The sequence below is a fragment of the Sinocyclocheilus grahami genome, unplaced genomic scaffold (assembly GCF_001515645.1).
Source record: "Sinocyclocheilus grahami isolate Dianchi unplaced genomic scaffold, SAMN03320097.WGS_v1.1 scaffold99.1, whole genome shotgun sequence".
NCBI lineage: Eukaryota > Metazoa > Chordata > Actinopteri > Cypriniformes > Cyprinidae > Sinocyclocheilus > Sinocyclocheilus grahami.
Window position 1 is genome coordinate 4,643 of NW_015505278.1, and position 26,175 is coordinate 30,817.

Genomic DNA, 26,175 nt, shown 5'->3' on the forward strand with positions numbered 1-26,175 from the left:
AATGCTCTGGCTGCAATATTGTAAACATCTTGTACTTTCTCTTCTCTCTTTGTGTTTTTTCAGCTTTCTGAAGGATGAGTATGAGGTCCAAACAATTATCTTCTCTGACTTGTCTACTCTTTGTGACCTGCTGCTGTCATGGTGGAAATATCCTGGTGTGGCCTGAGGACGGCAGCCACTGGCTGAACATGAAAGTCATTTTGAGAAAACTCCACAGCTACAGTCATAGCCTTACTGTGGTGCGTTCGTCTAAAAGTTGGTATATCAAAGAGAATTCTTCCCTCTACAGCACCATCACGGTCAACTCAGTGGAGACTGAAGATGTTGGCCCTGACTACTTCAAGATGTTGATAGAGAGGTCGCTGGCACTACAAAGGATGTCGTCTTTTTTTCGTTTCTTGGAACAGCAGAAAGATATCGCCAACATACTAAAGGTATTTCACAACGGAGCGCTCCGAATGGTTTCTGCCATTTTTGACGATGCAGCGCTTGTCGAACGCTTGCGAGAAGCTAAGTTTGACCTGCTGCTAACAGATCCTGCGTTCCCAGCTAGTGTCCTGTTAGCCAATTCCTCAACCTTCCCATGGTTTACAATGTACGTTGGATAAATGCAGGGGATGCTCACATGCAAATTGCACCCTCATCTCCATCCCACGTCCCAATATACAATTCATTGCTCCATGACTAAATGAACTTCCTACAGCGGATGGAAAATTTTCTACGGTATCTGTTCAGCCTCCTTCAGGAGCGATACATCATCGTGCCCGTTTACAGAGAGCTGCTTGAGCGTCACTTCCCACCCGGTACTAATCTTCTGACAATGCAACAATCTGCTGACATTTGGTTGATGAGAATGGACTTTGTTTTTGAGTTTCCATGGCCCACCATGCTTAACGTGGTCTACATGGGTGGCTTTCAATGTCAGCCGGCTCAAGCACTTCCTACGGAGCTGGAAGAGTTTATGCAGAGCTCTGGGAAGCATGGAGTAGTCATCATGTCCTTGGGAGCAGTAGTCAGTGCTCTTCCTACAGCAATCACAGAGGCCATTGCTACAGCCTTTGCTGAGATCCCTCAGAAAGTCTTGTGGAGGTACCACGGGGAACGACCTTCTACCCTGGGAAAGAACACTTTACTTCTAGAGTGGTTTCCACAGAATGATCTCCTGGGCCATCCAAAAACTTGTGTGTTTGTATCTCACGGGGGAACCAATGGTATCTATGAAGCTATTTACCATGGAGTCCCCGTCTTAGCTTTGCCACTCCTCTTTGACCAGTTTGACAATGTTCTGCAACTGCAGGTTCGAGGTGCGGCTCGAGTGCTTAAAGTTGCAACTCTCACCTCGCAAGAATTCCTCGAAGCCCTCAAAGACGTCCTTGAGAACCCACTGTACCGGAGCAGCATCCGCAAACTGTCAGAGCTGCATCACGATCGGCCCTTGTCTCCTCTCGATAGCGCCACTTTTTTTGGATTGAGTACGTTATTAGACACAAAGGAGCAGCTCACCTTCACTCAGAGGGAAATAACTTGCCTTGGTACTCTTACCACAACATAGATGTGTTGGCCTTTCTACTGACGTTCACTGTGATTGCTCTTTTGACTTTAGCATATGTCTGCAAGCTTTTGTGTTGCAGGAAGTCAATCAAAAAGAGGAAGGTGGAATGAACATTTGATATGTACTTTTTGAAAAGCTGATGAAACACTGAATTAAATGCAGCAGACAAATATCAGGTTTTTTTTTTGTTGTTGTTGTTTTTTTGCCTGTCCAACTCTGTTCCAAAACATGTACTGCTAAAGTCATTCCTGTAGCATAGTGCTAGCAACATCAAGGTCATGGGTTTGATTCCCAGTGAAAGCATGCACCGATCAAATGGATACCTTTGAATGCAATGTCATTTGCTTTGTATAAAAGTGTCTGCCAATGCGTAAATGTAGCATGTAAATGGGAAGTCTCATGCATGGTGAACCTGAGTTTGTTTGTTACTATAAGAACCAGTGTTTGCAAAAACAAGACACAAAATCCTGATCTGGCCACGAGTAACTTGTAAATGCAATGCCAGAATATCGTTAAACAATACTTTAGGATTATCTTTATATTTTACAGTTTTGGTTATGACTACTCAAACTAATATAAATTGAATAATTAACTGTAGCCATCTTTGTACTTTTTTGTGCATCAAATTCTTACAAACTTTATGCTGTTCTTTTTGTGGTGTATTCACCAAATCCTCAACATTTAATATGTTCTTTAATCAACATAATCTAGTGCCTGTAAAGAATCAAACAACATGTATTTCCATGTCAGCCTCTCCCAGTGTGAATGTGTTTTAAATCATCATTAAAGGTTCAATTGGCAACTTCTTTGCTTGTTTCAGTTCTAATCCACTTCCTGGTCTTTCTTATCTCAGGTCATGAATTCTTTCCTGATTTCATTCATTTACCACATGTTCACATCTGTAGAATAAAAGTCTCCATTGTTTGGAATCAGCAGCATTCCTAGCACACTTCACAAACAAGCATGTTTAAAAATGTATATATTTTAATCATATAATTATATTTTATATAATTAATATATTAATATAATATTTTAATACATTTAATTTAAGCATACAAGGTGTGCATCACAAAACCAAAATTTCCGTAGGATTACTTTGTTCATAAATGTTCAATGGCATTTAAAACTTCTATTGTTATGGAACTTTGCTTTTACATTGTTTAGATACACCATTCAAAACAGTGTTCCAGAGCAGGCCAGTAAGCCAGAGCAAAGGGGCGCGGGGTAGAGGGGTCTCACAGGGAACATGGAAACGACTATAAGGGTGTTACAGCTTGTCTCTCAGTGACCCTTCCGTCTGAAAGAACAGCCTGGACTCTCTCATATCTTTGCCTCATAATAGCCAGCCGGCAGGAGGGTGTTTTTGTTCTGAAGGAGAAAGGCTTCAGGATGTTGCTGCTCAAAAGCAGTAGAAGTGGTTTCCTGCTGGGGGAAATGATCAAAAAGCCAGACAAACCCATGGTTGGACACGGCAGAACTTTCCACTCTAATGCATGCACAGGTTTATGCACATGTAGTGGAGCTGGACATGCAGATGACGCTCTCCAGACCAGACAGAGGTGGGAATATTTATATTTTTTATGAATATAAACCTAGGTTCTAGAACAAACCATTTGTTGTCTGTTCATTGTTGTGTCTAATGACAGACATCAATTTTATAGTGGAACAGTATTGTGTGACATTTCTGTGTTCTGCTCAGGTTGCTTAACCATTGTAAGAGGTGACTGGAGAATCTGAGAACTGGTCTGTTTCAACATCTGTAATGAAAATTTTGAAGATTCAAATGTCATGGACAAGTCATAACCATAAAACCATGCTTCTGAGTAAGTTACTATTCCTCTGCATCATATATTTAAAACAACTAAAGATGTACAATATTAAAATAGTTTTTCATGTTATGGTTTATATTAAAATGTTGTACTGTTTTGTCTGAATGAATTAAAAATATAAAAAATTAAACACTAAAATCAATCATTTAAAGTTAATTTAAACATTACAACATTCAAAAGTATACACTGCTGTTCAAAAGACTGGTGTTGTAAGATTTTTTTTTTAAATAAAACATCTTTTATTGCATTTATTTTAATAAAAATATAGTAAAAACTCAAATTAATATAACTTATATATTAAATATTATAACAATTTAAAATACCTGTTTTATATGTTTAGATATTTTAGTGTGTAATTTATTTATGTGATGGCAAAGCTGAATTTTCAGCAGCCATTACTCCAGAATTCAGTGTCACATGATCCTTCAGAAATCATTTTAATATGCTGATTTAGTGCTCAAGAAACATTTCTCATCTTTCTTTATAACATTTCTTTTTTCTTTATAATATTTATGTTATCAATGTTAAAAACAGTTGTTCTGCTTAATCATTTTGGGAAACTGTGGTACTTTTTTCCCAAGAATTCTTTGATGAATAGAAAGTTCAAAAAAAGAATTCTGGGGGAAAAAGTACCACAGTTTCCCAAAATGATTATGCAGAACAACTGTTTTTAACATTGATAACATAAATGTTATAAAGAAAAAAAAATGTATACTCTTAAAATTCTTTTAAAAAAAAGATTTTCTAATTTTCCACAGACCTGACCAATGGTAGCTGTCAAATCCCTCTGGCAAATGACAGAGTAGGTCTGACCTACATCTACAGCCTTGCCTTCTCTATTGGACTCCCAGCTAACCTGCTCTCCCTCTGGGGACTGTACCAGCTAGGTCGGTCTGGTGGAGGCAGCTGCCAGCTGGTCTATATCCTAAACTTACTGCTTTCAGATCTTCTCCAGCTACTCACCTTGCCACTGTGGATCCTATATCTGCAGGGAGACCACCACTGGCCTTACGGGTCTGTGACCTGCCAGCTAGTGGGCTACGTTTTTTACGTTAACCTCTATGCCAGTGTCATTTTTCTTTGCCTCATCGCCCTGGATCGCTGTCTAGCAATCGTGTACCCTCTCAGCAGCCGTGGTGTACGGAAAGTGCAAGTGGCAGCATTTTCTGGTATGGTAGTGTGGACTTTGATATTTCTGTTCTGCCTGACTGGCCTCTACCCATCTGTGTTCGAGCCCCAGAGAGAGCTGTGTCTGGAGCAGTACCCTGTGAGCACCAGATATGCTTACTTTAAAATCGCCACAGTTGCTTTAGGGTTTCTGATGCCCTGCTCTATACTAGGGTAAGTGAAATGCATTTTCATTATGTGACTGTACCTGGGTCAATAAAATAATGTTGTTTTTAGTCCAAATCTAATCATTTATGAGCAAGTTTTTAATTTCTGAATAAAATTAATTTAGGCTTTTAGGGGGTTCATAAGGTCAATGTCAGGGTGATAAAACTGTACTCATGTCATAATGCAAAAAATATATCACCATTAAAGGAATGAAATTCCCTAGATCACATAGTTTCTTTTTTATTATTTCTTAAAAATGTATTAATAATATTAATATTTAAAAAATTAAATTAATGATCAGCCAAATCAGTGTGGCGCAACCAATATGCAGGGGAAAATGGAAAAATGATATCACTGAGAGGGCCTCTGCTGACCCTGTGTGTCAAGACCAATACATCTTTTAAAATAAGATAATTTAACCATTTTATGACAAGATAGAGTTAGTTCAGGTTGTAAAATATCATGTGGCATGATTACTTAAAAATGCAGTGATGTATATATATGAATAATTCATGATATTTCTAGAAAAAAAATTTCACCTTTGACATTTTTTATGAGAATCTTTTTTTTTTACTTTTCCATTGTTAATTTTATTTCTTAATCACCTGTTATGACTATTTTATGATTATCTTTAATGTTTTTTGTATAAAACACTTTGAACCTTTTACCATTGTGTATGAAATGAACTATATAAATAAATTTGCCTTGCTTTTCCTTTGAAAATAAGAAATTAACATGTTATGAATTCAGGGGGTCAAGAATATGCTTTTACTTTTTACTTATGTATTTGTTATATATTTGTATATGTGGTTTTATTTTTTCTTAAATATAAAAGGTATAAAAGGTTTTTAAAACCCTATGAAACCAACATGAATACTAAGAGTGTGAGTACATTTCTAAGAACTTGGCACGTGTGATTTAAACTAGATTTTTAAAATATTTATTATTGCAGACTCTCTTGTTTGTCATTGAATCCTGCACTGTTTACCTTACAAAAGGCTTTTACCAACCCGTATTTATAGGCACGTTTGAAACATGTTGTCTCAGCACACAGGCCTAGGAATGAATTAGCATGCCATCAAAATGCCATTGCACAGATGACAAACACAGATACAACGTCTGTTTCTTTAAAGGAATGTTACTGTAAACACAATCATAACTATATCATTCATAACCTTTTGGCCTTTCGTTCCTCTTATTCACATTCAGGTACACCTCTGGCCGAATCGGGCTGACTCTGAGGAACTCCCCATCTGTCACAGATCACGAACGCCGCAGGATTGTCGCAACCCTGGTTGTCATCACTGTCATCTTCATTGTCATTTTTGGTCCCTATCATCTGGTGGTCGGCTACAGATTTTTTACCCTGCTTCTCACGGAAAGTGAAAAAGACCAGTGTTTGGTGGAAGTTTCTCTTTACCTTTACTATCGAATCTGCTATGGGCTCACCAGTCTCAACACCCTTCTAGACCCTCTTTTCTACATCTTTCTTTGCAACGATGCTCGCCAAGAGCTTCGCAGATCTCTTCTCTGCCCTTGCCGGGGTCATAGGGTGCACCAGGGACCACGAGTACCGTCTTTTCCCAAAAGTCATCTTGACCACAGAGCAGATGTTTAGCGGTCTCATACAGATGCTAATCAGTGTCGGAGTCTTTGTAAGGCATGTGCTGAAAGTTTTTTACACATGATGTGAAAATGGCTTATCAGGCTGAGATTTGACAAATTACCTGTCGCCACTGTGACAACGACAGTGATGTCATTAAGATACGGCTGTTATGAGGCAGTGGCACTTGATCACTGGATCACACGTGTCAGAGCTACACCTTCAGCATCTTCAGTCAAATGCTTAGACTCCCATACAGCCTGAGGAGATTCTAATGCATTCTCTGTATTGCTTAAAATACTTTATTATTATTATGTCTGTACTGAAGTCAGGTATAATTACACTACCATTCAAAAGTTTGGGGTCGTTTTTTAATGTTTTTTAAAGAAGTCTCTTATGCTCACCAAGGCTGCATTTATTCGATCAAAAATATAGTAAAACAATAATAGTGTAAAATAATATTACAATTTAAAATAAGTGTTGTCTATTTTAATACATTTTAAAATGTAATTTCTTCCTGTGATGGTAAAGCTGAGTTTGTCATTACTCCAGTCTTCAGTGTCACGTGTGTCAGACCTGGGTTCATGTTTTGTTGTTGTTTAGCTCTCCATGCCCTAGTTTCTCCCTCGTGTCTCATTGTGCCTATATTTGTTTCTTCCTGTTCCTGCTCCTAGTGTGTTTCATTTGTCATCGCCGTTATGATGGCATTAGATGATGCAACGCTAAATTCTCTGTTCTGGATCGGGGCCAACTACCATCGCCCCGTCAACCTCCCAGACACCACTGGACTGAGCTGGAGGGAAGGGATCCTCCAGTGTCTGGAGAGTGTCCGGCCCCGATTCAGAACCAGCCCAGCCGGCCGCTCGGAAGTCAAGGTCACCAGCCGCTGCACTCTCAAGCCCGCCAGCCGTTCCATTGTCAAGCCCACTGGCCAGTTCACTCCCAAGCCCTCAGCTGACAGCAGCTGTCTCCTTCACCTCTGCTCAAAAGAGGAGAATGCAGAGAAAAGGACTGTTGGCTCCAATTCAGGAGCCCATGGTGGAGTAGACAGTTCAGGGGGCTCCCTGAACTGTCTGCTCCGCCATGGCCCCCTGAACTGTCTGCTCCACCATGGCAACTGTCTGCTCCGCTATGGCCCCCCGAGCTGCCTGCTCCGCCATGGCTCCCTAGTCTGCCTGCTCTGCCATGGCCCCCTGAGTTCCCTGCTCCGCCATGGCTCCCTGAACTGCTTGATCTGACATGGGTCCTGGAACGGGTACCACCCTGGAGGCTGTCCATCCTGTGTAAGCCTGTCCCTAGAGGCCTCCAGAGCGCCCACCCCCCCCTCCCTGTTGGAAGTTATGAGGCGCGTGGGAGGGGGAGGTAATGTCAGACCTGGGTTCATGCCCGTATTTGGTTCTTCCCGTTCCGGTTTCATTTGTCTCAGGTGTGCCTCGTTATCCCCTCGTTCAGTTGTGTATTTAAAGTGTTCTGTTTCTGGTTTCGTTGTTCATGTCTTACGTCATGCACTGTTTCAGTTTGTTTTCCCTTTGGTTGTTAATTAAAGACTGTTTACTTTGAGTTTACTCCTGCGTCTCCTTGCTCCGCAGTATCGTGACAACGTGATCCTTCAGAAATCATTTTAATATGCTGATTTGCTGCTCAAGAAACATTTCTTATTATTATCAAAGTCAAACTGTTGTGCTGCTTGATATTTTTGTGGAAACGGTGATAGTTTGTTTTCAGGATTCTTTGATGAATATAAAGTTAACAAGAACAGCATTTATTTGAAACATAAATCTTTTGTAACAATGTAAATGTCTTTACTTTGGAAGCTTGTTTCCACCATGGGATAAAAAAGGTAATTGCAATTTTTTTTTATCTCACAATTCTTTTTTTTTTCTCCCAGTTCTGAGTTTACATCTCACAATTCAGACTTTTTTCTCAGAACTGCGAGAGAAATTCTAAGGAAAAAAGTCTGAATTGTGAGATATAAATTTACATTTGCAAGAACAAAAATCAGAATTGTGAGATTAAAAGTTGCAATTACCTTTTTTATTTTTAATTCCGTGGCCGAAAACAAAACAGGGATGCAAGATATAAACTCAGAATTCTGAGAGAAAAAAATCAGAATTGCGAGATATAAACTCAGAATTATGATAAGGTAAAGCAGAGTTTTATCTTGCATTTCTGACTTTTTTCGTTTGTGAAATCTGAAAAAAGTCAGAATTGTGACAAAGTTGAAATTACTTTTTAATTTTTTTACTCCGTGGTAAAAAGTGGCTTCCAAAATTTTTATCTGTTTCATGTCTCCTGGATTAATAAAAAAGTATTAAATTCTTGCTTTAAAAAAAAAAAAAATGACTGACCCCAAATGTTTTAATGGCAGTTCTGTGTCCAACACCTGTAAAATCTGCTATACCCTGTTGTTTTAACAGAAACACAAGATTGTGATAAAAGTGAGAAATAAGCATATAGAACTGGTTCAGGATTATAGAAAAAGCTGCTTAAAAACCAAAGATCCTGGATCACAGCAAGTCAGAAACCAGAGCAAAGGTCAAACTCTTCTGAATTGTTTTAAGGATTTCCAAATCAGGTCTGACACCTACTGGAGGACATAAGCAAAGGCAGGCCAGAACATGTGCTGTCAGATCAGATTCTGCACTGCTAAAATGAAAGAAACTAGAGTGAGACTGCATGTGCTTGCTTTGGGTGCCTTTACACTAGAGAGCTGAAATGTATATCAATATGTTCATCTTCGCAAGAAAATGGCTATGTTCAGAATAGAATAAAGTACTGCTTACTATGCAGTATTATATACCGCCTACTCTTTTTAAAATACAATGTGAAACTACACAGTATGAGTATGCAACAATAAACACTGATAAACAGTAATGTGCTGCATTATTTTATTTTATTTTTTTCTAATTTTTTTAACCGTTTGTTGTAAGAGTGAAATCTTTAGTAAAAAATAGTGGCTTATACAGCTTCTGGTTCATTTGTCACTGAAAATGAAAGCTCACATTAGGTGCATAAGTGCATATATAGTGAAGTAAATGTTTGCAGTTCCTGATTCTAAAAGGGCTGTTAAAAATGTGAAATGCACATATTAAAAGGCTTGAGACTATGTGTGTTCCCATGTTGCCAGGGCCGGAGTGGGACTCATTTTCAGCCCTGGAGTTTCATGCCAGACCAGCCCACTTTGTTGTTGTTTTTGTTTTGTTTTTACTGGCCTTTCAGTGCCGCATTTGGGCTTTCTATTATACATTTTTTATCTATTATTTTTTGCTCGCCTATCTCCAACAATTACTTCTTCTTTTTTTGAGCAAGGTTCTGCTGTCAGGGGAGTCAAGATAATTACGTCATCATTGCCAATTAACATAAGAAATGGAAAATAAAGGACAATTGGGACAATAGTGTTTATTCTTGTAGAAAATAAGGTGTTTATTCTTTAAGAAAATAAGGGACAGAATAAGGGACGTTCCAAATATTTGTACTGTACCATAATGTAGGCCTAAGTCTGCCTGCAGTTCAAAAGTTCTCAGAAAAAAATCACAACTGTTTTGCTTAACCTATTTATGTACAGTTATTCGAAAAATAAATTTAAATGTCATATAAAAAATGTAATCGGCCTGAATTGTGACTTCACACGTGTAATTGAGGAGGTGAAAATACTGTGACATTACAAATGGCATGACATTTGAAAATCTAACAACTGAAGGTCAATGAAATGTCAGTCAATCAAGCATTTTTTTTTAAACAATGGCACTTAAAGTTTTGATCTAAAATATTATTGCAACTATAGCCTTTGAATGAATGAAAACGCATATTTTTCAATTAAAGAAAACTTAAGAGAGTGTGGGCCACTTCTGGTGCTTGGATTTTTACTTCAGTAATGAGGTCCAAGTTTAAGAATAGCCTACGCAAGAAGTAGGCTATTTATTTTATTTTATTTTATTTTTTCCCTCTCTATTTAACAGCATTAGCTTACAATGAAAGACGTCTTCCCTCAGGTAGATTAAATGTTTTGCTGCCGTGCTGGATGTTGGGCTCATGATCAACAAGTTGTTTGCATTCGCCCAAACTGATTTTGTAAAATAAAAAAAGCGGACGGTAAAGGGTGCAGTTAGCTGTGAAGCGGGAGCAGCCGGCAGAGAATTCCGCTTGGTCTTAAAGCCTTCCTCAAACGCCTATGTTCACAAATAAAACAACGATTTGCGCAAAAAGAATGATTAGTTATCTATTTTAGTTATCAATTGAGAATTTGTTACTGATGTGATCTGGTGAAAATAATAATATGGCCTGCGTGAAAATAAATAAAAAGAGTGAGGCTGCTATGAGTGCAGGCAGCCTAGGAACAGTTCAACCCAGTGGCATGACAACACCGGCCCTCGCGGCCAAAAAACAGACCGGCCCACCGGGAATCCTCCCGGTGCTCCTGATTAGCCAATCCGGGCCTGCATGTTGCTATCTAACAATCCGAGAATTACGTTACTTGTCTGTGCCTCCAGAATGATTAGTCTCATGCCATTTACAGCCCAAATGATTGGCTCAGACCCTGTATGTGGAACATAAGGAAAGATGACAGATTTCCAAATCAATGTCTGCATTTGAATGAGCACTAAAACAAAAATGTTAACAAATAAGTATAATAACACCGAGCAACTGTAAAGCATGCACTAAAATATATAATGAAAGAGACACTTAATTCTCACAGCTCTACATAACTGCAAGACCACTTGACCGTACCGACAACCGCTGCGTTAACAATTCAGCTCTTTAATTCATAGATGCACCCAATACAATCTGCCTAGAGAAAATATCTTAACCTGAAGAGGAATCAAATTGAATTGCATCTTTTATCCACAGAGTGGCAGTATTGGGTGCATCTATGAATTAAAGAGCTGAATTGTTAACGCAGCGGTTGTCGGTACGGTCAAGTGGTCTTGCAGTTATGTATGCTGTGAGAATTAAGTGTCTCTTTTTAGAGAAAATATGATCTACTACCTTCACCACCCAAAACCTTGTGGAAACAGACATATGGACATTGTGGCGCTACATTACCCTCTGTTAGTGGTAAAATGTCACTACATATATGAGTGTGTTTACTACAGAGGGTTTTGTGTTGTTGTTTTTATTTTTTTGTTTTTTTGACCGGCCATCACAGCTTAGGTCTGACTGTTTTCCTTGCACCTGTTGCAGACTGACTGTAGCGTCATGCAAAATGATAAATCTACCTCAGTGGGACAATTCTGTCACCAACCTCGGTGTATAAACCCTCTTTGCTTGACTAATGATTTGGGATTTTTAAAATGATTTTTATTTTTAGTTATTTATTTATTTTTGAAAATTGATATGAAGTATCTTATGCTTAAAACTGTGCATTTATTTGATCAAAAATAATGTAAAACAGGAATATTGTGAAATCTTATAATTTAAAATAAATTCAGTGCAAAAGAACAGAATTTATTTAAAATAGAAATCTTTTCTAACATTTATAAATGTCTTTACTGTCACTTTTGATCCATTTAATGCAATAGTGTTAAATAAAAATAGCCTATTCATTTCCTTTTCTAAATGTTTTCAACATTAATAAGGAATATTTCTTGAGCACCAAATCAACATATTCGACTGATTTCTGAAGGATCATGTGACAAATTTCTCTGATAAAACAGTAACATCCAAATTCACTTTATATGAAACCCTTCACAAATGCAGTTGCTTGGATCTGTTCAGACGGCCTCACATCCTCTGATGTTTGACACATGTCCTTCAACGTCTGCTGTCTTCAGCTGTCTCATGCCTTTAACCCCCTCCTGAGTTCCTCACCCTCTCATTTGGTCAAACTGTTTGGTGTGTCATTTCTCACTCATCAGTAAGTGACATCAAATCAGCCAACATCTGGTAGCACCTTCCACAACTGTTGTTAAGCATCCCAATATCCTGTAGATATATATTTTGTGTGTGTGCGTGTGCTTAGGTAACCTTAATGGTACATTTGTTTCATTTTATATCAGATATCAGTCCAGAGAAAATGTCATAGCATGTGCTATTATAAAACTAAATTTGAGCACCAGTCATGAAGCTGTGAGATTTCAGGATCCAACATCTATTACACAAAAGTATTGTGGGATTATATCAGTGATTATTCCATGGTGTTTGATTACATATTCCAAGGTATTCGAATGTTGCCATAAGGTACTTCAAACAGAGACTTGTAAGGGTTATAAAAAGCAACAGTTTTGTGTACGTTAGTTTAGAACTCGAGACTGATTCAAAAAGAAAAACAGGATATTTTAAAGATTAAAAAAATTGTCGTACAAAATCAATCGGTTGTGCATTAAGCACTAAAGCCTTCAAAAGTGAAACCAGTGTGTTTCAAATTTAGTCCATTTCATGATTCATGCGGTTGCACAGTGTGTTTGGTATTATGAAAGGCCCCAAAGCATCTGTTCCAAAACTCTGCGTAAGATAAATATTACGCCTCATGTTCCTTTATCATTTTTCTCTAAGGTATATCAGTATAGAGAAAGAAAGAGCGTTTTGAAACTGTCGTCTTTCTTTACATGACATGAGTTTTTGTGAATCGGTGGGTCTCGTCAAAAAACAGAGCCACCCAAATATAGCAACTACACTGGCGCTAACAGAAAAATCCCGGCGAACCAGGAGCCGTAAACACTGGGTCCGCGTCGACCGGCCCCCGACAGTTCCGCCAATCACAGCGCGCAGCTGTGTGTGAGTGGCAGCGCAATAGACCAATCACAACCACGAAAGCTAAGATGGGCGGGGATTTCGGGGTCATTCACAGTCTTGCTGCTCCACTCTGACTAACGGCGTGTGCTGGAGGGGAAGGTTGAAGTAGCGCAGCGTTACCGTCTTATTAAAGAACAAACGTCCTAATCAACAGCGTTCTCAGACATAGTAGAGAGGATTCCCACGAAAAACACCCCGACAAATACAAGAACCGTGAGTTCAAGTGATAGAAGGTGTTCGTTGATTAGCGGCTGCGCTAGCTGTTGTGCTAACACCTCGTTTTCATCCACCCTCATCAGACCGCATCATTCCAGCTTCAGATTTGCCACAAACGGCACTCGTGCGAGCTTCTCTCGCGCTCTAGGCAGCCATCATTGAGCTATTAACTTGTCCCGCTGGAAAGGGTGTCGGAGCTGAACCCTTCCCTGTGGCTCCTGTGCTCCCCCCGTCACCTTTGCCCCCTCTCCCACCCGAAACACTGGACACACACAAGCGGCCGGAGAACGGCGAGAGGCCCGTGAAGCTGGGGGTGGTACCGGACTCGCACGCTGTCGGAACGCCTAAAGAGAGGCACAGTCGTGGGGACACGCCGACGAACATGGACGGGTTGGCGGTGGAGGTGCGCGGCTCTAACGGGGCCTTCTACAAGGTAACTTCATTTAAAAAAAACAATATTAAACCATAACGGTCTAACGTTAGTGCACGAACGAATCAGGACAGCTGAGGTTTGATGCAGTGATGTGTATCACTTTCAAAGAGGCCCGAGACGTACGGGCGCTCTGTTGTTTTGGACCTGCTGGGTAGTCATCGGCCTGTTTGGAGAGAGTTTTATTTATTTCTTTGCTAGTAAACAGTACAAGCACCGAATTCTGTAACGTTATCTCAAAATCTAGTGAGCTGCTCTACCTAGGCAGCATTTCTGAGCATCACATGGGTGTTTTGAGACACATAATGGGACATTAGTGCATAAGTGCTTGAAGGAATAGTTAGGCTAAAAATGAAATTTGGCATTTATCATCATCATCGTTCCAAATTCTTACTTCCACAAAAGGAGTTGTTGGGGACTGACAGTGTTATTTACTTTTTTTATTGCATCCTTTTCAGACAGTGAAAGTCAATGGTGTCTGACATTGTCATTCTTCCTTAATGACTCAATCATTTTCATGTGAACTACCCATTGGAGACTAAGGTTGTGAGCTTGTTTTTGAGTTTATCAAAGTGTCAGGCTTATGTTGTGTGTTTTATGTGCATATGTGAAATCTGGTGCCATTGGTTGTGTTCACAAGCCTGTCCTCTTTGTTTGGTCAGCTTGAGTTCAGGTTAGACTGTGGGAAACCACTCAGTCCGGCTTTTATGATGAGAAAATGTGATGGTGTTTGTGAAGAGAGTGTTGCATCAACTAAATGGGCTGTTTCGAGCAAACACTCGTTTCTGAACCGCTGTTGCCTATGAAGGTGAATTTGTTCAGATTGAGATCAGTACCAGGTGACGGATCAACCACATGGCTTTTGGATGTTGTAGTTTAAAGGGTTAGTTCACCCAAAAATTAAAATTAGCCCATAAATTACTCACCCTCAAGTCATCCTAAGTGTATATTAGGGCTGCACGATAAATCGCATGCGATATTTAATGTGCATCTTGTCAAAGCCGGTTCTGTAATCAGCGGTAAATCTCCATCACGTGCGTGCTTTCACATTGAGCAGCATTAACTACAAAGAGCCGTTGTTCACTGACAAGCTGCGCAAAAAATCGCGCGAATATGAACGTGGTTTTGCGCAGCTCGTCAGTGAACAACGGCTCTTTGTAGTTAATGCTGCTCAATGTGAAAGCACGCACGTGATAGAGATTTAATGCTGATTACAGAACCGGCTTTACTGATAAGATGCGCGTTAAATATCGAATGCGATTTATCGTGCAGCCCTAGTGTATATGAATTTCTTCTTTCAGACGAATCCAGTCGGAGTTATATAAAAAATTGTCCGTGTACAACTGTTGGCGCAAGCTGTAGGGCTGCTCGATTAAGACAAATCATAATCACGATTATTTTGGTCAATATTGTAATTAGGGATGCACGATATATCGGCCACCATATCGGTAGCGGCCCATATCGGCTCAATTTTTCTGTTATCGGTATCGGCCTGATAAGAAAACACGATTATTAGTGGGCCATATGACCAAAACTTTAAATGAAAGATTTATTTAAAGATAGTGATGTATATCAAATATATATTTTCTGTAAATAAGGTTGCTATGACATCTACATTATAGAGACCAGTGAAATGTCACAATCTCAATACCACAGCAGAATACCAGAGTAACTAATATTAGTTAATATTAGTTAAAAATATTTAATAAAAAGTAAACTGTGATAAAAAAGCAAAGGAATACAATGCCAGTAATAAAAAAAGCAAAAGAATACAATAGAATAAAACATTTACAAATGAAACCAACTGTGCTGTAAGTTTTTTTTAATGCAAGTCTAAAGTATTCAATTAATGGCCTACTAGAGAAATAACCTCATGTAAAATAAAACAACAGCCTTCACTGTAAGAATTAAACTTCCTTTGTTTCTTATTAAAGCTAAAAAAGTCCTTCAGTCAAGAGCAGTGAGAGATTTGGAATGTGTCTTTTGTTGTTTGATTAATATTAAGCACACAGTCGGCAGCAGGAATATAGCCCGCTGTCACTTTAAAGGGGTCATAGGATGCTACATGCACTTTTACAAGTTGTTTGAACTGAAATGTGTGTTGGCAGTGTGTGTACACAACCCCCCTGTAATGATGAAAAATCCACCCAGTGTTTTTTTTGTAATCTGGTTAAATGTTTTCCACTTTCTCAAATCGAGCCGATCTCAGATGCCTGTCAGTGTGACGTCACACAGACAGGCCCCTCCCACGATAGTTTGTTTGACAGTAGCGTTTCAGCACAGACTGGACTGGCGTCTTACCTTAGACCCGCCCTGAGTGAGCTGCCATCAGTCTGCCATTGTTTCACCACTGAAGCAGATGTAGACAAGAATGACTCCTTCCTAAGCGATTGAGGTATTCTGTTGTTGGATGTAATAATGAACATAGCAGTCGTCATTTACTCCCGACATCTGAGCCGCTGAACTCGCAGTGGATTACATTGTTTCCTAAGGGAATGCGCCCCCAATCTACTAGGCTTGCCGTGATAGATGGTGTTTATGGTGATACCGGTGTTAAGCCGCAACACCGGTTACGTCACTTGCCCACCGCGGCAGCGACACCCACCGTTGTTTTGATTTTTTATAGAAATAAAAATCATTTAGTTCAGTAAAAGAACAGACACTACAATTAAAAACTGAACGTGGCTGCTCAATGTAGTGTGCCGAATGACAGTCGCATCACAGATCAGATTTAATTTCTCCAGTGAGGAGAGCTGACTGACAAGAAGAGTGGGGTGAGACAGACAAGACGATGGCGGATGATTTAGTTTCGAAACGAGATGCAAAAGCACCTGTTTGGCAATATTTTTGATTTTGAAAAGCCTGTTGACTTTTGCCGTTTATCTAAGGTGATTTTGGAAGTTTTTTTTTACTTTTGTTTCTTATTTAATTGGTTCCACATTATTTGCTGATTTTTACTTTATTTAAACTTTGTGTAATTTATTTATTTTATTTGACATCAAGGTGTATGCCTTGCCTCCAAGCTTTCTTACTCGTTTTGCTAATAAACGTTCTATGTTTCTTATTTATTTGTTTATATATTATACATGTTTACTTGGCCTATTTTCAGTTTTGTATACCTATTTAATCTTTATGTAAGTTATTTGTTATTTTATATTAGGCATAGCCTGCCCTATAGCATGTATTTGTTTTGTTAATAAAAGTTCTATGTTTCAGTTTTATATATAGACTAAAGTGAGTTTGACGTTGTATTTGGTTGTTGCATTCAAGCAAATGATGCCGAACTGCCGCTAATTCAAAAGTGAAAGTAAAATGATCACGGCGCTTTTAAGCTATTTACAAGCGACAGAAAGCGAGGAAAAGAGGGAAAATTAAAACGAACTAAAAACAAACAATTGCTTTACGCCGAATTGCCGCTATTCAAAGTGAAAGTAAAATGCACACACCGCTTTTACAAGCTATTTAAAAGCGAAGGAAAGCTAGGAAAAGAGGGAATGCCCCGCCCCCACGGTGATACCGGTATTACCGGTGTTGTCACACGTCGATTAACCGGTGGGAAAATTTCCTCACCGTCACAATCCTACAATCTACATAAATCCGTCTATGTTCTCGCGAATCATTCTTGATCCAGCCTCATCTACAGAAGAAGTGAGTATAATGTTTTGTAATGAATCTTTGCAAATCGCCTTTCCTAATAATGTGCTAATTAGCAAGTTTCACGATGAATGCAGCTAAAGTAAACCGTCTCTCTGAGTGCAGCTCGGAAGAGAGGGGCGGGGTCAGCAGAGCTCATTAACATTTAAAGGAAAACTCTTCAAAAACGGCTTGATCTGAAAAGAGCTGTTTTTGACTGAGTAAAAAATTTGCCACCACGGTTGTCTACTGCCACTGGTGGTAGTGCACGTGATGTCACACACTCTATAACAAGCATAATACGAAGTTTTGTATACAAGTGTAATAACAGTAGTGGAACAGTGAACCGTGTCTACACCGGACGCAACACCGCCACGTCGCAACAGGTTGAGTCTGTCTAGTGTATACACATGACATTTGAACTCTGTGTCAGTACCTCATAAATGGAACAAGGCAGTTTACTGTCGGGGATTTGTCGTGTCATGCCGTATCCAGTGTAGCATCACTGATTATAATGAGTTTTATAGTATTTTGTCGCACCACGCTGCTCGCGTCCTGTAGACAGGGAGTATTTAACTTTCTTATTTAGGCTACTTTCTTGTTTAACTGTATTATTTCTTTGATTATTTATTTTAGTGTTTTGCAGGCTGCGTGTATTCACTGACTGAAGTGCTCAAATAAAAATTAGCTGACGAGTTAAATCGGGTGTGTTAGATGAGTGAGACAGTGCTGGGCTGCTCCAGGACAGTTTTGAAAACCATTTCAGAGACATGTTCTTAAATGTGACTCGTATAAAATATGCGTCACTCGCGCCTGGCACTGAAGTGAAGAGGAGTGCGCGTCTGAAACGTCTCCCGTTATCAGTCGTTCTGGGACTGAATAAATGCACTTCTTGTCAAGAGAAAAAGTGACCGAATCAGCAGTTGTGAGTGGGGTGGCCAATCCTAGCCCCGCCCCTGCGTTAATTGCGTTAAATATTTTTAACGCGTTAAACTGAAAACATAATCGCCTGCGTTAAAGCGCAAATTTTGACACAACTAATATAATTAAAATTTATTTTTTATTTTTATTTTTTTATATACATCAACGTGCCACTGGTGGTAAAAATCTGCCACCGTCACAGCCCTAACACTACCATTGAGAAGTTTTAACCAAACTATGTTACAGACTTTTCATTAAGACCCTAAAGAATCATATCAACTTGTGGAAAATAGGACTGTGTATCACCAGCAAAGTCACGATACGATACATATCACGATACAGAGGCCACGATACGATACACATCACGATATATGACTGCACTGAATTTCACCAAAGCAGAATTTAGAAAAACAGCTGTTTATTAAACACTGCTTACTATAGTGTAATTTCTAACTATTGGCAGAGCAGGCAGCTGACCTCTGCATTATGAAGGGCCTCCATAACTGTACCACAGCACAATATAGGTAATGGCATATGTTTCATGTTTACATTGTGCACTCCCCACCAGGTACAATATTCTGATTGTTTGCATCTTGTTTTTAAGCCCATAAATAATAATGTTCTTGTTCTAATAAATTTGTATTTTAATGTACTCATTCTAATATATTAAAAAAATAATTGACATTGCTGGTAGGTTATCATTGCACAAATTAACACACTCTCTATGATAAAAAAAAAAAAAATTAGAAGAGTTCTAAACTGTCTTCACTGTATCTAACGCACACACGCCCAAGGCTGATTTTAGACGTCCGCAAGTTCGCTTAGGTGCGCGCGGCAAATATGACAAATATGCGGTGTTGGCAGAAGTTTGCTTTGAGTGCGCGCGACGTCGTTTCGAGTGGCGGTGTGCACGACATTTTTTGTAACTTTCCGCGCAGCTCCGCTTCCGAAGATGCACGAGTTCAAAGCGACTCTAGCCGAACATGCACGTCACAGAAGCAGTTTACCGTTAAGTCAGTCACACACACAGATCACGCGGCTGCACTGACGCGCACTCAGACATTCAGGAACAAACTTTTTAGTGCTGCCCCGCAGTTTTATCAACTAAATAGCTTAATCTCTCATGAGCTACATTATCTTTCTCAACAAGGAGCTGGTAACATCATTGTTTCTAAAGGAATTAAAGCCACAGCTTCACTGTTAATAGAGAAACGCGGCAAAACGGTGGTAATTCATACATACACAGCCTCTCTCTCTCTCTCTCGCTCTCATAAATGAACACTCGATGAATTACAGTTTTCTGAGAATATAATATTGAAGTGGAGATCGCTAAACTGCAAGCTAAGCGGTGTTTTCAGAAAGCAAGCGCGTTTATCCACAGTGGAGAGAGAGCGTAGCACACTTAGCAGATATTTCCGTATTGCGCAAGTGTAAAGCTCTGTTTTGGGGATTACATCTCTTTATATCAGGCAACCCAGTTGTGTTCCTCTGCGGCCAGATTAAACCTTGTTGTAGTCTATATATGCTCTAGTCATTCTTTTTTAGAAACTTCGCACTTTTCTTCTCAATTTTAAACGTTGTAAAAATTAACAAATTAAGCGCGGTCCACTGCTGCACACGTGCCACTATATCGATACTGGGCCAGCTGTATCGATACTCGTATCGTCAAATCTCTGTGACGATACATCGTCGTATCGATATTTTGAACACAGCACTAGTGGAAAATGGGCATCCTATGACCCCTTTAAGTGCTGCACGGATCCAATTTATTGTTACACAAGTATTTTCATTCCTAACTCTTTACATTCATTTATTACATAACCGACGAGGGTTTACATGAATAATCACCAAGCACCGAATTTTGACACATTTTTGTGTGTATTTGACCGTCTAGGTGCTAAAAGATGACTTTACATGTCCGTGTTGTGTTCCGTCTCTGAGCGCATACACCGTAATCTTCCCGAGGAAGTGCAAGTTTTTTCACGCTTTCAAAAACATAAATCAATCTAATCAGCTTAAATCAAGCACGTCCCGTTTTGCAAAAGTCTCGTTATATGATTTACTGATTATGGAGGAACAAAAGCGCACCACTGGAAAGGGGGTGGAATGGGGCGCAATAATCGTTTTATCTCGATTACTGTATTTTCATAATCGTTGGAGGCCGAAATTGAAACTGAATTTCGATTAATTGCACAGCCCTACATTAAAGTGATTATTATGTTTTGAATATGGATATTTTTCTTACAAAAACACATTGATTTGCTACAGGAGGCCTTTGTTCATCCCCCGGGGCCGTGTGAGACACTTTTTTTTTATTTTTATGGATGGGCGTTCTTTATTTAACTTCTTTTGGACTGATGCATGCAACACCTGCTGAGTGGCATTTAACAGCTTGAAAAATCAAAGACAACTTTTAATATAACTCCGACTGGATTCGTCTGTTACGAAGAAAGTCATATACACCTAGAATGACTTGAGGGTGAGTAATTTATAGGCTAATTTTCATTTTTGGGTGAACTAACCCTTTAACCCTCCAGCTAGTGCTGGGCGGTATACCGGTTCATACCGAATACCGGTGTTTATTTTTGTTATGATATGAATTTTTAAAATACCGCAATACCGGTGTATGTCGCTTAAACAATGTTCGGAACGGGACACTGTTTGAAAGGGGTCCCTTTTCACTGTTGCACTGTGGTGAGGGAACAGCTGTATTTGTTACTAAGCGTGAAAGTTCCGAAACTGAAGCTGTAGAACTAATAGAATATGATCTCATCCACAATATCCACATTGACCGCCACAAAATGCCACTAATATCCACCGCCCCCTGCCATCAGCTCCCACGTCTCACACACACGAGCGTGACTTTAGCACTAGATTTAGTAGCTTTCAGACCCTTTTAGCGGCTTTTTTCCATAGAATATTCATACTGACAAACCTAGTGACTTTTTTGGATAAACCTTAGCTATGGTTCAGTTGGAAGATTTCGCCAGTGCTGTCCTGCGAACGCAAGGTCTGACTTTCCCGAAGAAGTGTCACCTCTCTCGGCGTCTGTTCTGTGCAGTGAGCGGCAGAGAAGCAGCGCATTCAGTTGGCAGCCGACTCATCAATAAATTAGTACAAAACAGCATTTCCTAGCTCCTGTCGGTCACTGATTGTTTGGAATTATAAATATAAGCGTAGTTCGTCTGTTAATATCACATGCACTTTTTGTTTGTTGTTTTTTTTAGTTTGTTACTCAGAAGCAGGCAGTGCGCTGCATGAGACAAAAAAGTAACGTTAATATAGCCAAAACAACCGCATAGCCGCTCTTTAGTGTAGATGCAAGTTGATTTTATCAGACGATGCTGCGATTATAAATGAGTGACTCTTGGTTAACATTTATTAAAAGGGGTCGTGTTTAGTCACTATTTAGTGTGGTATTTTTTGACAATATTCACTCATCATGACAGTAAAATAGGGCATTCTAAGTCAATATACTGCAGAAAATATCGTTAACACCTGGTCATGCATGAAAAAAAAAATACCGTCATGTACAATGAAACTGGTATAATTTAGAAAAATACGGTGATAGAAATTTTTGGTCATACCGCCCAGCACTACCTCCAGCATTATCCAGCTCCAGCTGCAAAGTCACACAAATGTGTGTCATAAAGAGCAACAAATACATTTCACATGTTTCATCCAACTCTGCAGGGTTTTTTTTTTTTTTTTAAGAACAAACCGTATGAAACATTCTTATGTACTGATGGGCATATTATGTTATAAGTTCAGGTTTTTTTTATTTAGGGATGTACTATTTTGCACTAATGTTACAGTGACGGCTGTTTCAAGCTGTAAAACTCTGAGGGACCAAAGCAGGTGGGAGAGGAACAGGTGATCTCGTTGCTGACACCCAACACTCTACAACCCCCACCAATACTATTACTACCACTCCTCTCTGGGTTTTATCCTTTACACTCTTTAATTTTCCCTTCCATGACCCCTCACTGTAATGTTATGTAAAAGATGAATTCTTGCCGGTTTAGTCTCTCTTCTGTTCTGTTTATATATGCCTTCTGCATTTTTTTGCTGTTAACATTATCACATGTGTTCTTCCAAATCTCTATTAATGCGTAATCCCAACCAGAAGTGTCAGCACTTTCCTCTTCATGAAAACCTGGTCTGGGATTTGAGGTGCCCTTGAGAAGTTTCCAAAGTCTTGGTTTTGTATCCAGGTTATGAGTGGATGAAATCTTTATAATGTTTCCAATACTTTGGACATCAAGTAGTATCATAGGGCAAAGTGTGCCTCAGTATTTAGATTAGAAATCAGAGCAACCGATATGTGCCAATTCCTAAGGTAATATTTTCAGTCCCGTCTTAAATATGTATTTTCAGTCTTGTTGTCAAGTGTTTTTTCCAAATGAATAAATGGACGTTTTACAAAACCTATTCATAAAACGAATAGAAAATATTTTTTTGTTTTGTTTGTTAATTAACTTCAAGGTTTCTGTAAGGTTCCCCACATGCGGGGCAATGAATGGAGTACGCACATGGCCAAAAGTCTCCATCATAGATTAGTTATTTGCCACTCATCCAGTTGGGTCCTGCACGTCTGTAGTGTCACATTCCCAAAATTGACACCCCAACGTAAGACTGTGCCTCTCCTAGGCATAACCGTCAGCAGACATAGGAATATGTGACTTCAGTCTAGTATGTTGGAATGGATTCAATACAGGACAGTCTATATTAAAAGACTGCCCAGTTGCTTTCAGGCTCTTTTGCTGACTTGTTAATGAGCAGGCATTTTAAATAATATATATATTTTTAATAGCTGATAGTTTTTTTTTATTTGTTGTTTTGCACATTTACTTTTTTTTTTTATTACACTGGTTCAGTACATTGCCCTATAGACATACAGAAAGAAATACTGTAGAAACCTCTTTCATCTGGATAATGTGGATTTGGCAACCGTGATTCAGATTCATGCATTAGATGGTATGTGAATCCATGTGTCTTGTGACTCTTAACAGGTCTGCATATGCACTTGTGCTAGTTTTCCTGTGACCAGCCTGTCTCTTTCAGGCAGGTTACATACTGGCACTCATTCTGTTTAATTTTCTCTCTTTCCCTCTCGTCTCAGTCTCTCCGTCCCATATTAGGCATTGTCTGTATGTAGCTGAGCTATGATTGGGGTGGCGACTGGAGTAATCGTTTTATGGCAGCTCTGATAGATTTGTGGAGGAAGGAAGAGTGATGGATGAGGAACAGATTTTGAGGAGGGGACTTTGGGTGCCTCCCCCCGACTGCCCAATTACGTCTCATTCACAAGCTAGCAAATGCTACACCTGTGATGTGCTTGTTTCCACGTTTGTGGCACATATATACACGTTGCTTTGTCTGTTTAATAAATGTAATGAATAACAGCACATGCTTTTGTATTACCTTTGCATTTCACAAAGATTTTGTTAGCAATGTAGCTCCCTCATCAACAGATGCTAACTTGGTTCCATATAAAACACTTATGCTGAACATATTTTCTCTTCTTTTTTTAGGGGTTCATCAAGGATGTACATGAAGACTCCCTCACAATAGTCTTTGAAAACAAGTAAGTTGGCTGAACGTTTCCTGTACAGACTCTTTCCCAAAGCCTCTGCCTGTTTCACAAGGTTTTGCTTGTGATGAGTGTTCACACTTTGCCACCTACACAAACAACAAAAATATAAGGTTAGCCGAGAAGAGTTTTACTCTGTTAAAATGCAGTATATGTATCTCTAGGGTCTTTAACAGGGTGTTTTACCAATGGTACTGCAGTCGGTCCATCAGTTATGTTGATGTTATATAAATTCATAATTTAAATAAGAATAATATCAAATAATACATATTTGTTTGCATGTATACACACACACACACACACACACTATGTATGTTTATATATACGAGGGCTGTCCGGAAATTATCCAGCCATGTAATATGAAAACTAGAGACATTTATTGAAGATGATACAAGAAACATTGTACATGGGACAATGACGCTTCAGTGCCCTTCAAAGGTGATTTTAGTTTTGGGTGCCAAATCTGGGCTGTAGGGGGGCCGGGTCACCTGGGTGATTTGATGTTTCGGCAAAAAACTCTGCACAAGACGTGATGCATGGTGTGGGCACATTGCTGTGATGAAGCTGCCAATCGTCAGTTGCCCATAGCTGCGTTTTCATTGTATTGCATCTCTCATCTCGTATTTTTCATATTGCATGGCTGGTCTGGATTCTTTCCAGTCAGCTCTCATATAATATATATATTTTTTTTTATTATTTTACATATATAAAACACACTACGTTCAATAGTTTGGGGTTAGTAAGATTTTAAAACGCTTTTATTCAGCAAGGTTGTTTTAAATGGGTCAAAAGTCACAGTAAAACACTTATTGTGTTCCTAAAGATTTCTAAAACAAATAAATGCTGATGGGTCATAGTACACTAAAGATTGGAGTAATGACTGCTGAGAATTCAGCTTTGCCATCTCAGGAATTAGTGACATTTTAAAATGCATTAATAGAAAGTGTTTGTTTAATTGTAGTAATATTTCATAATATTACTGTTTTTACTGTATTTTGATCAAATAAATACAGCCTTGGTGAGTATAAAAGGTATTTTCAGAAACATAAAAAAAAAAATCTTACTGACCCAAAACTTTTGAACAGTATATATTTTGTATAAATAAAGAAATGTGGATGTAATCATTTTATTAAATACATAATAATATGAACATGTACAAGTAGATTGATCTGTACGTGTCTGTATTTTTACTATACAGATATTATAGGTCACTCTTAAAATGCAGCACTTTAAAAAAAATTAGCTTTTTGTCTATAGTGATATGATCTGATTGTGCTCATCTCCTAATCAACTTCTTTTCTTTGGAGCTTAACTGATAGATCTTTTCCACTTTTCCTTTAGCAGTGTGCTCCAGCCTGTCTCTCTCAGCACCTGTGCTAACTCGCTCGTTCTAAGTTCTCCTGTTCACGCAAGTTCTCCTTCCCACTTTTTCCCCCCATGTCTCCCTACTCCCCCCCCATCTTTATCTCAGTCTTTTTTTCCTTCTCTCACTCCCTGTTTCGGCCTGAGTGAGATCCATAAATAGCCCGGTGAGGTATGCAGGCAGGGGAGCACGGGACAGTGGCCCTGCCATTCTTGGGATGGTTCTGCTGACCCATGTACAAGCAGGAGCACCAACATCTCTCTGACACCATCTGCTTACGATTTTGTTCGATTTGTGTATAATAGTGAAGATTGTGACAGTGTGTGAGAGATTTCAAGAAAAGTCTGAAGTTTATAGCTGAATGAGTAAACGGCTAGTGTTTTGGACCTATTTGGAGTGAATTATTCAAAGTTGTGATTTTTAAAAGTTTCTGAGAGCATATGATTTGCTCATTTCAGTAGATCCACAGTGACCCCTCATATCTCAGTGTTGACACCTCTCCTCTTTACTAAATTGTAAATATATTCCATTAAACTAATAATAATAATTTTATTTTCTGTAACGACTTTAAAGGAGCTTCTCAAATCGCTTTACAATGTAAGAGTAGTATACATATAAAATTTAAGACAGGAATACAGAATAAACAAAAGAGCACAGGAACATAAAAAAACAAGAAGCAGCAATGATAATCACAATCAACAATAACTGTGTTGATCATCTCGGCATTGGGTTTGTTGGGTCAGTGAGCCCATGGTTTTTGGAGGTGGGGTGTCGTTATACCTGTTCTGTCTTTAGAAAACTTACTGACACCTGTGTCTATGTGTGTGGCTTCTTTCCACTAGCTGGCAACCAGAGAGACAACTGCCGTTCAGTGACGTGAGGTTGCCACCCCCAACCGATTACCACAAGGACATTTGTGAGGGAGATGAGGTGGAGGTAGGGATATATTCACTCTGAAACACCCGGAA

At 39.1% G+C, this 26,175-nt stretch overlaps 2 protein-coding genes and 1 pseudogene across 2 annotated transcripts in view; all 3 read left to right on the forward strand.

Annotated features, from left to right (window-relative positions):
* The first annotated feature begins 74 nt into the window (after positions 1 to 74).
* Positions 75 to 1,662, forward strand: LOC107588213 (UDP-glucuronosyltransferase 2A1-like; annotated as a pseudogene).
* Positions 1,663 to 2,959: 1,297 nt separating this feature from the next.
* Positions 2,960 to 6,661, forward strand: LOC107588125 (probable G-protein coupled receptor 132). The gene is made up of 4 exons (XM_016276135.1): positions 2,960 to 3,111; positions 3,252 to 3,375; positions 4,140 to 4,722; positions 5,926 to 6,661. Exons 2-4 carry the CDS (start codon positions 3,315 to 3,317, stop codon positions 6,332 to 6,334), a joined length of 1,053 nt encoding a protein of 350 aa, XP_016131621.1. The 5' UTR covers positions 2,960 to 3,111; positions 3,252 to 3,314; the 3' UTR covers positions 6,335 to 6,661.
* Positions 6,662 to 13,112: 6,451 nt separating this feature from the next.
* Positions 13,113 to 26,175, forward strand: part of LOC107588194 (fragile X mental retardation syndrome-related protein 1-like) — a 28,002-nt gene continuing 14,939 nt past the window's right edge. The window contains exons 1-3 of the mRNA XM_016276222.1: positions 13,113 to 13,700; positions 23,786 to 23,838; positions 26,050 to 26,143. Of these exons, the coding sequence (XP_016131708.1) occupies positions 13,650 to 13,700; positions 23,786 to 23,838; positions 26,050 to 26,143 (198 nt within the window). The 5' untranslated portion in view covers positions 13,113 to 13,649. The remainder of the gene's footprint in view (positions 13,701 to 23,785; positions 23,839 to 26,049; positions 26,144 to 26,175) is intronic.

Coding starts and splice junctions, on each gene's coding strand:
- LOC107588125 (XM_016276135.1), top strand. CDS start 3,315: ATGAAAATTTTGAAGATTCAAATGTCATGGACAAGTCATAACCATAAA. Junction 3,376..4,139: donor CCATAAAACCATGCTTCTGA/GTAAGTTACTAT, acceptor AATTTTCCACAG/ACCTGACCAATGGTAGCTGT. Junction 4,723..5,925: donor ATGCCCTGCTCTATACTAGG/GTAAGTGAAATG, acceptor ATTCACATTCAG/GTACACCTCTGGCCGAATCG.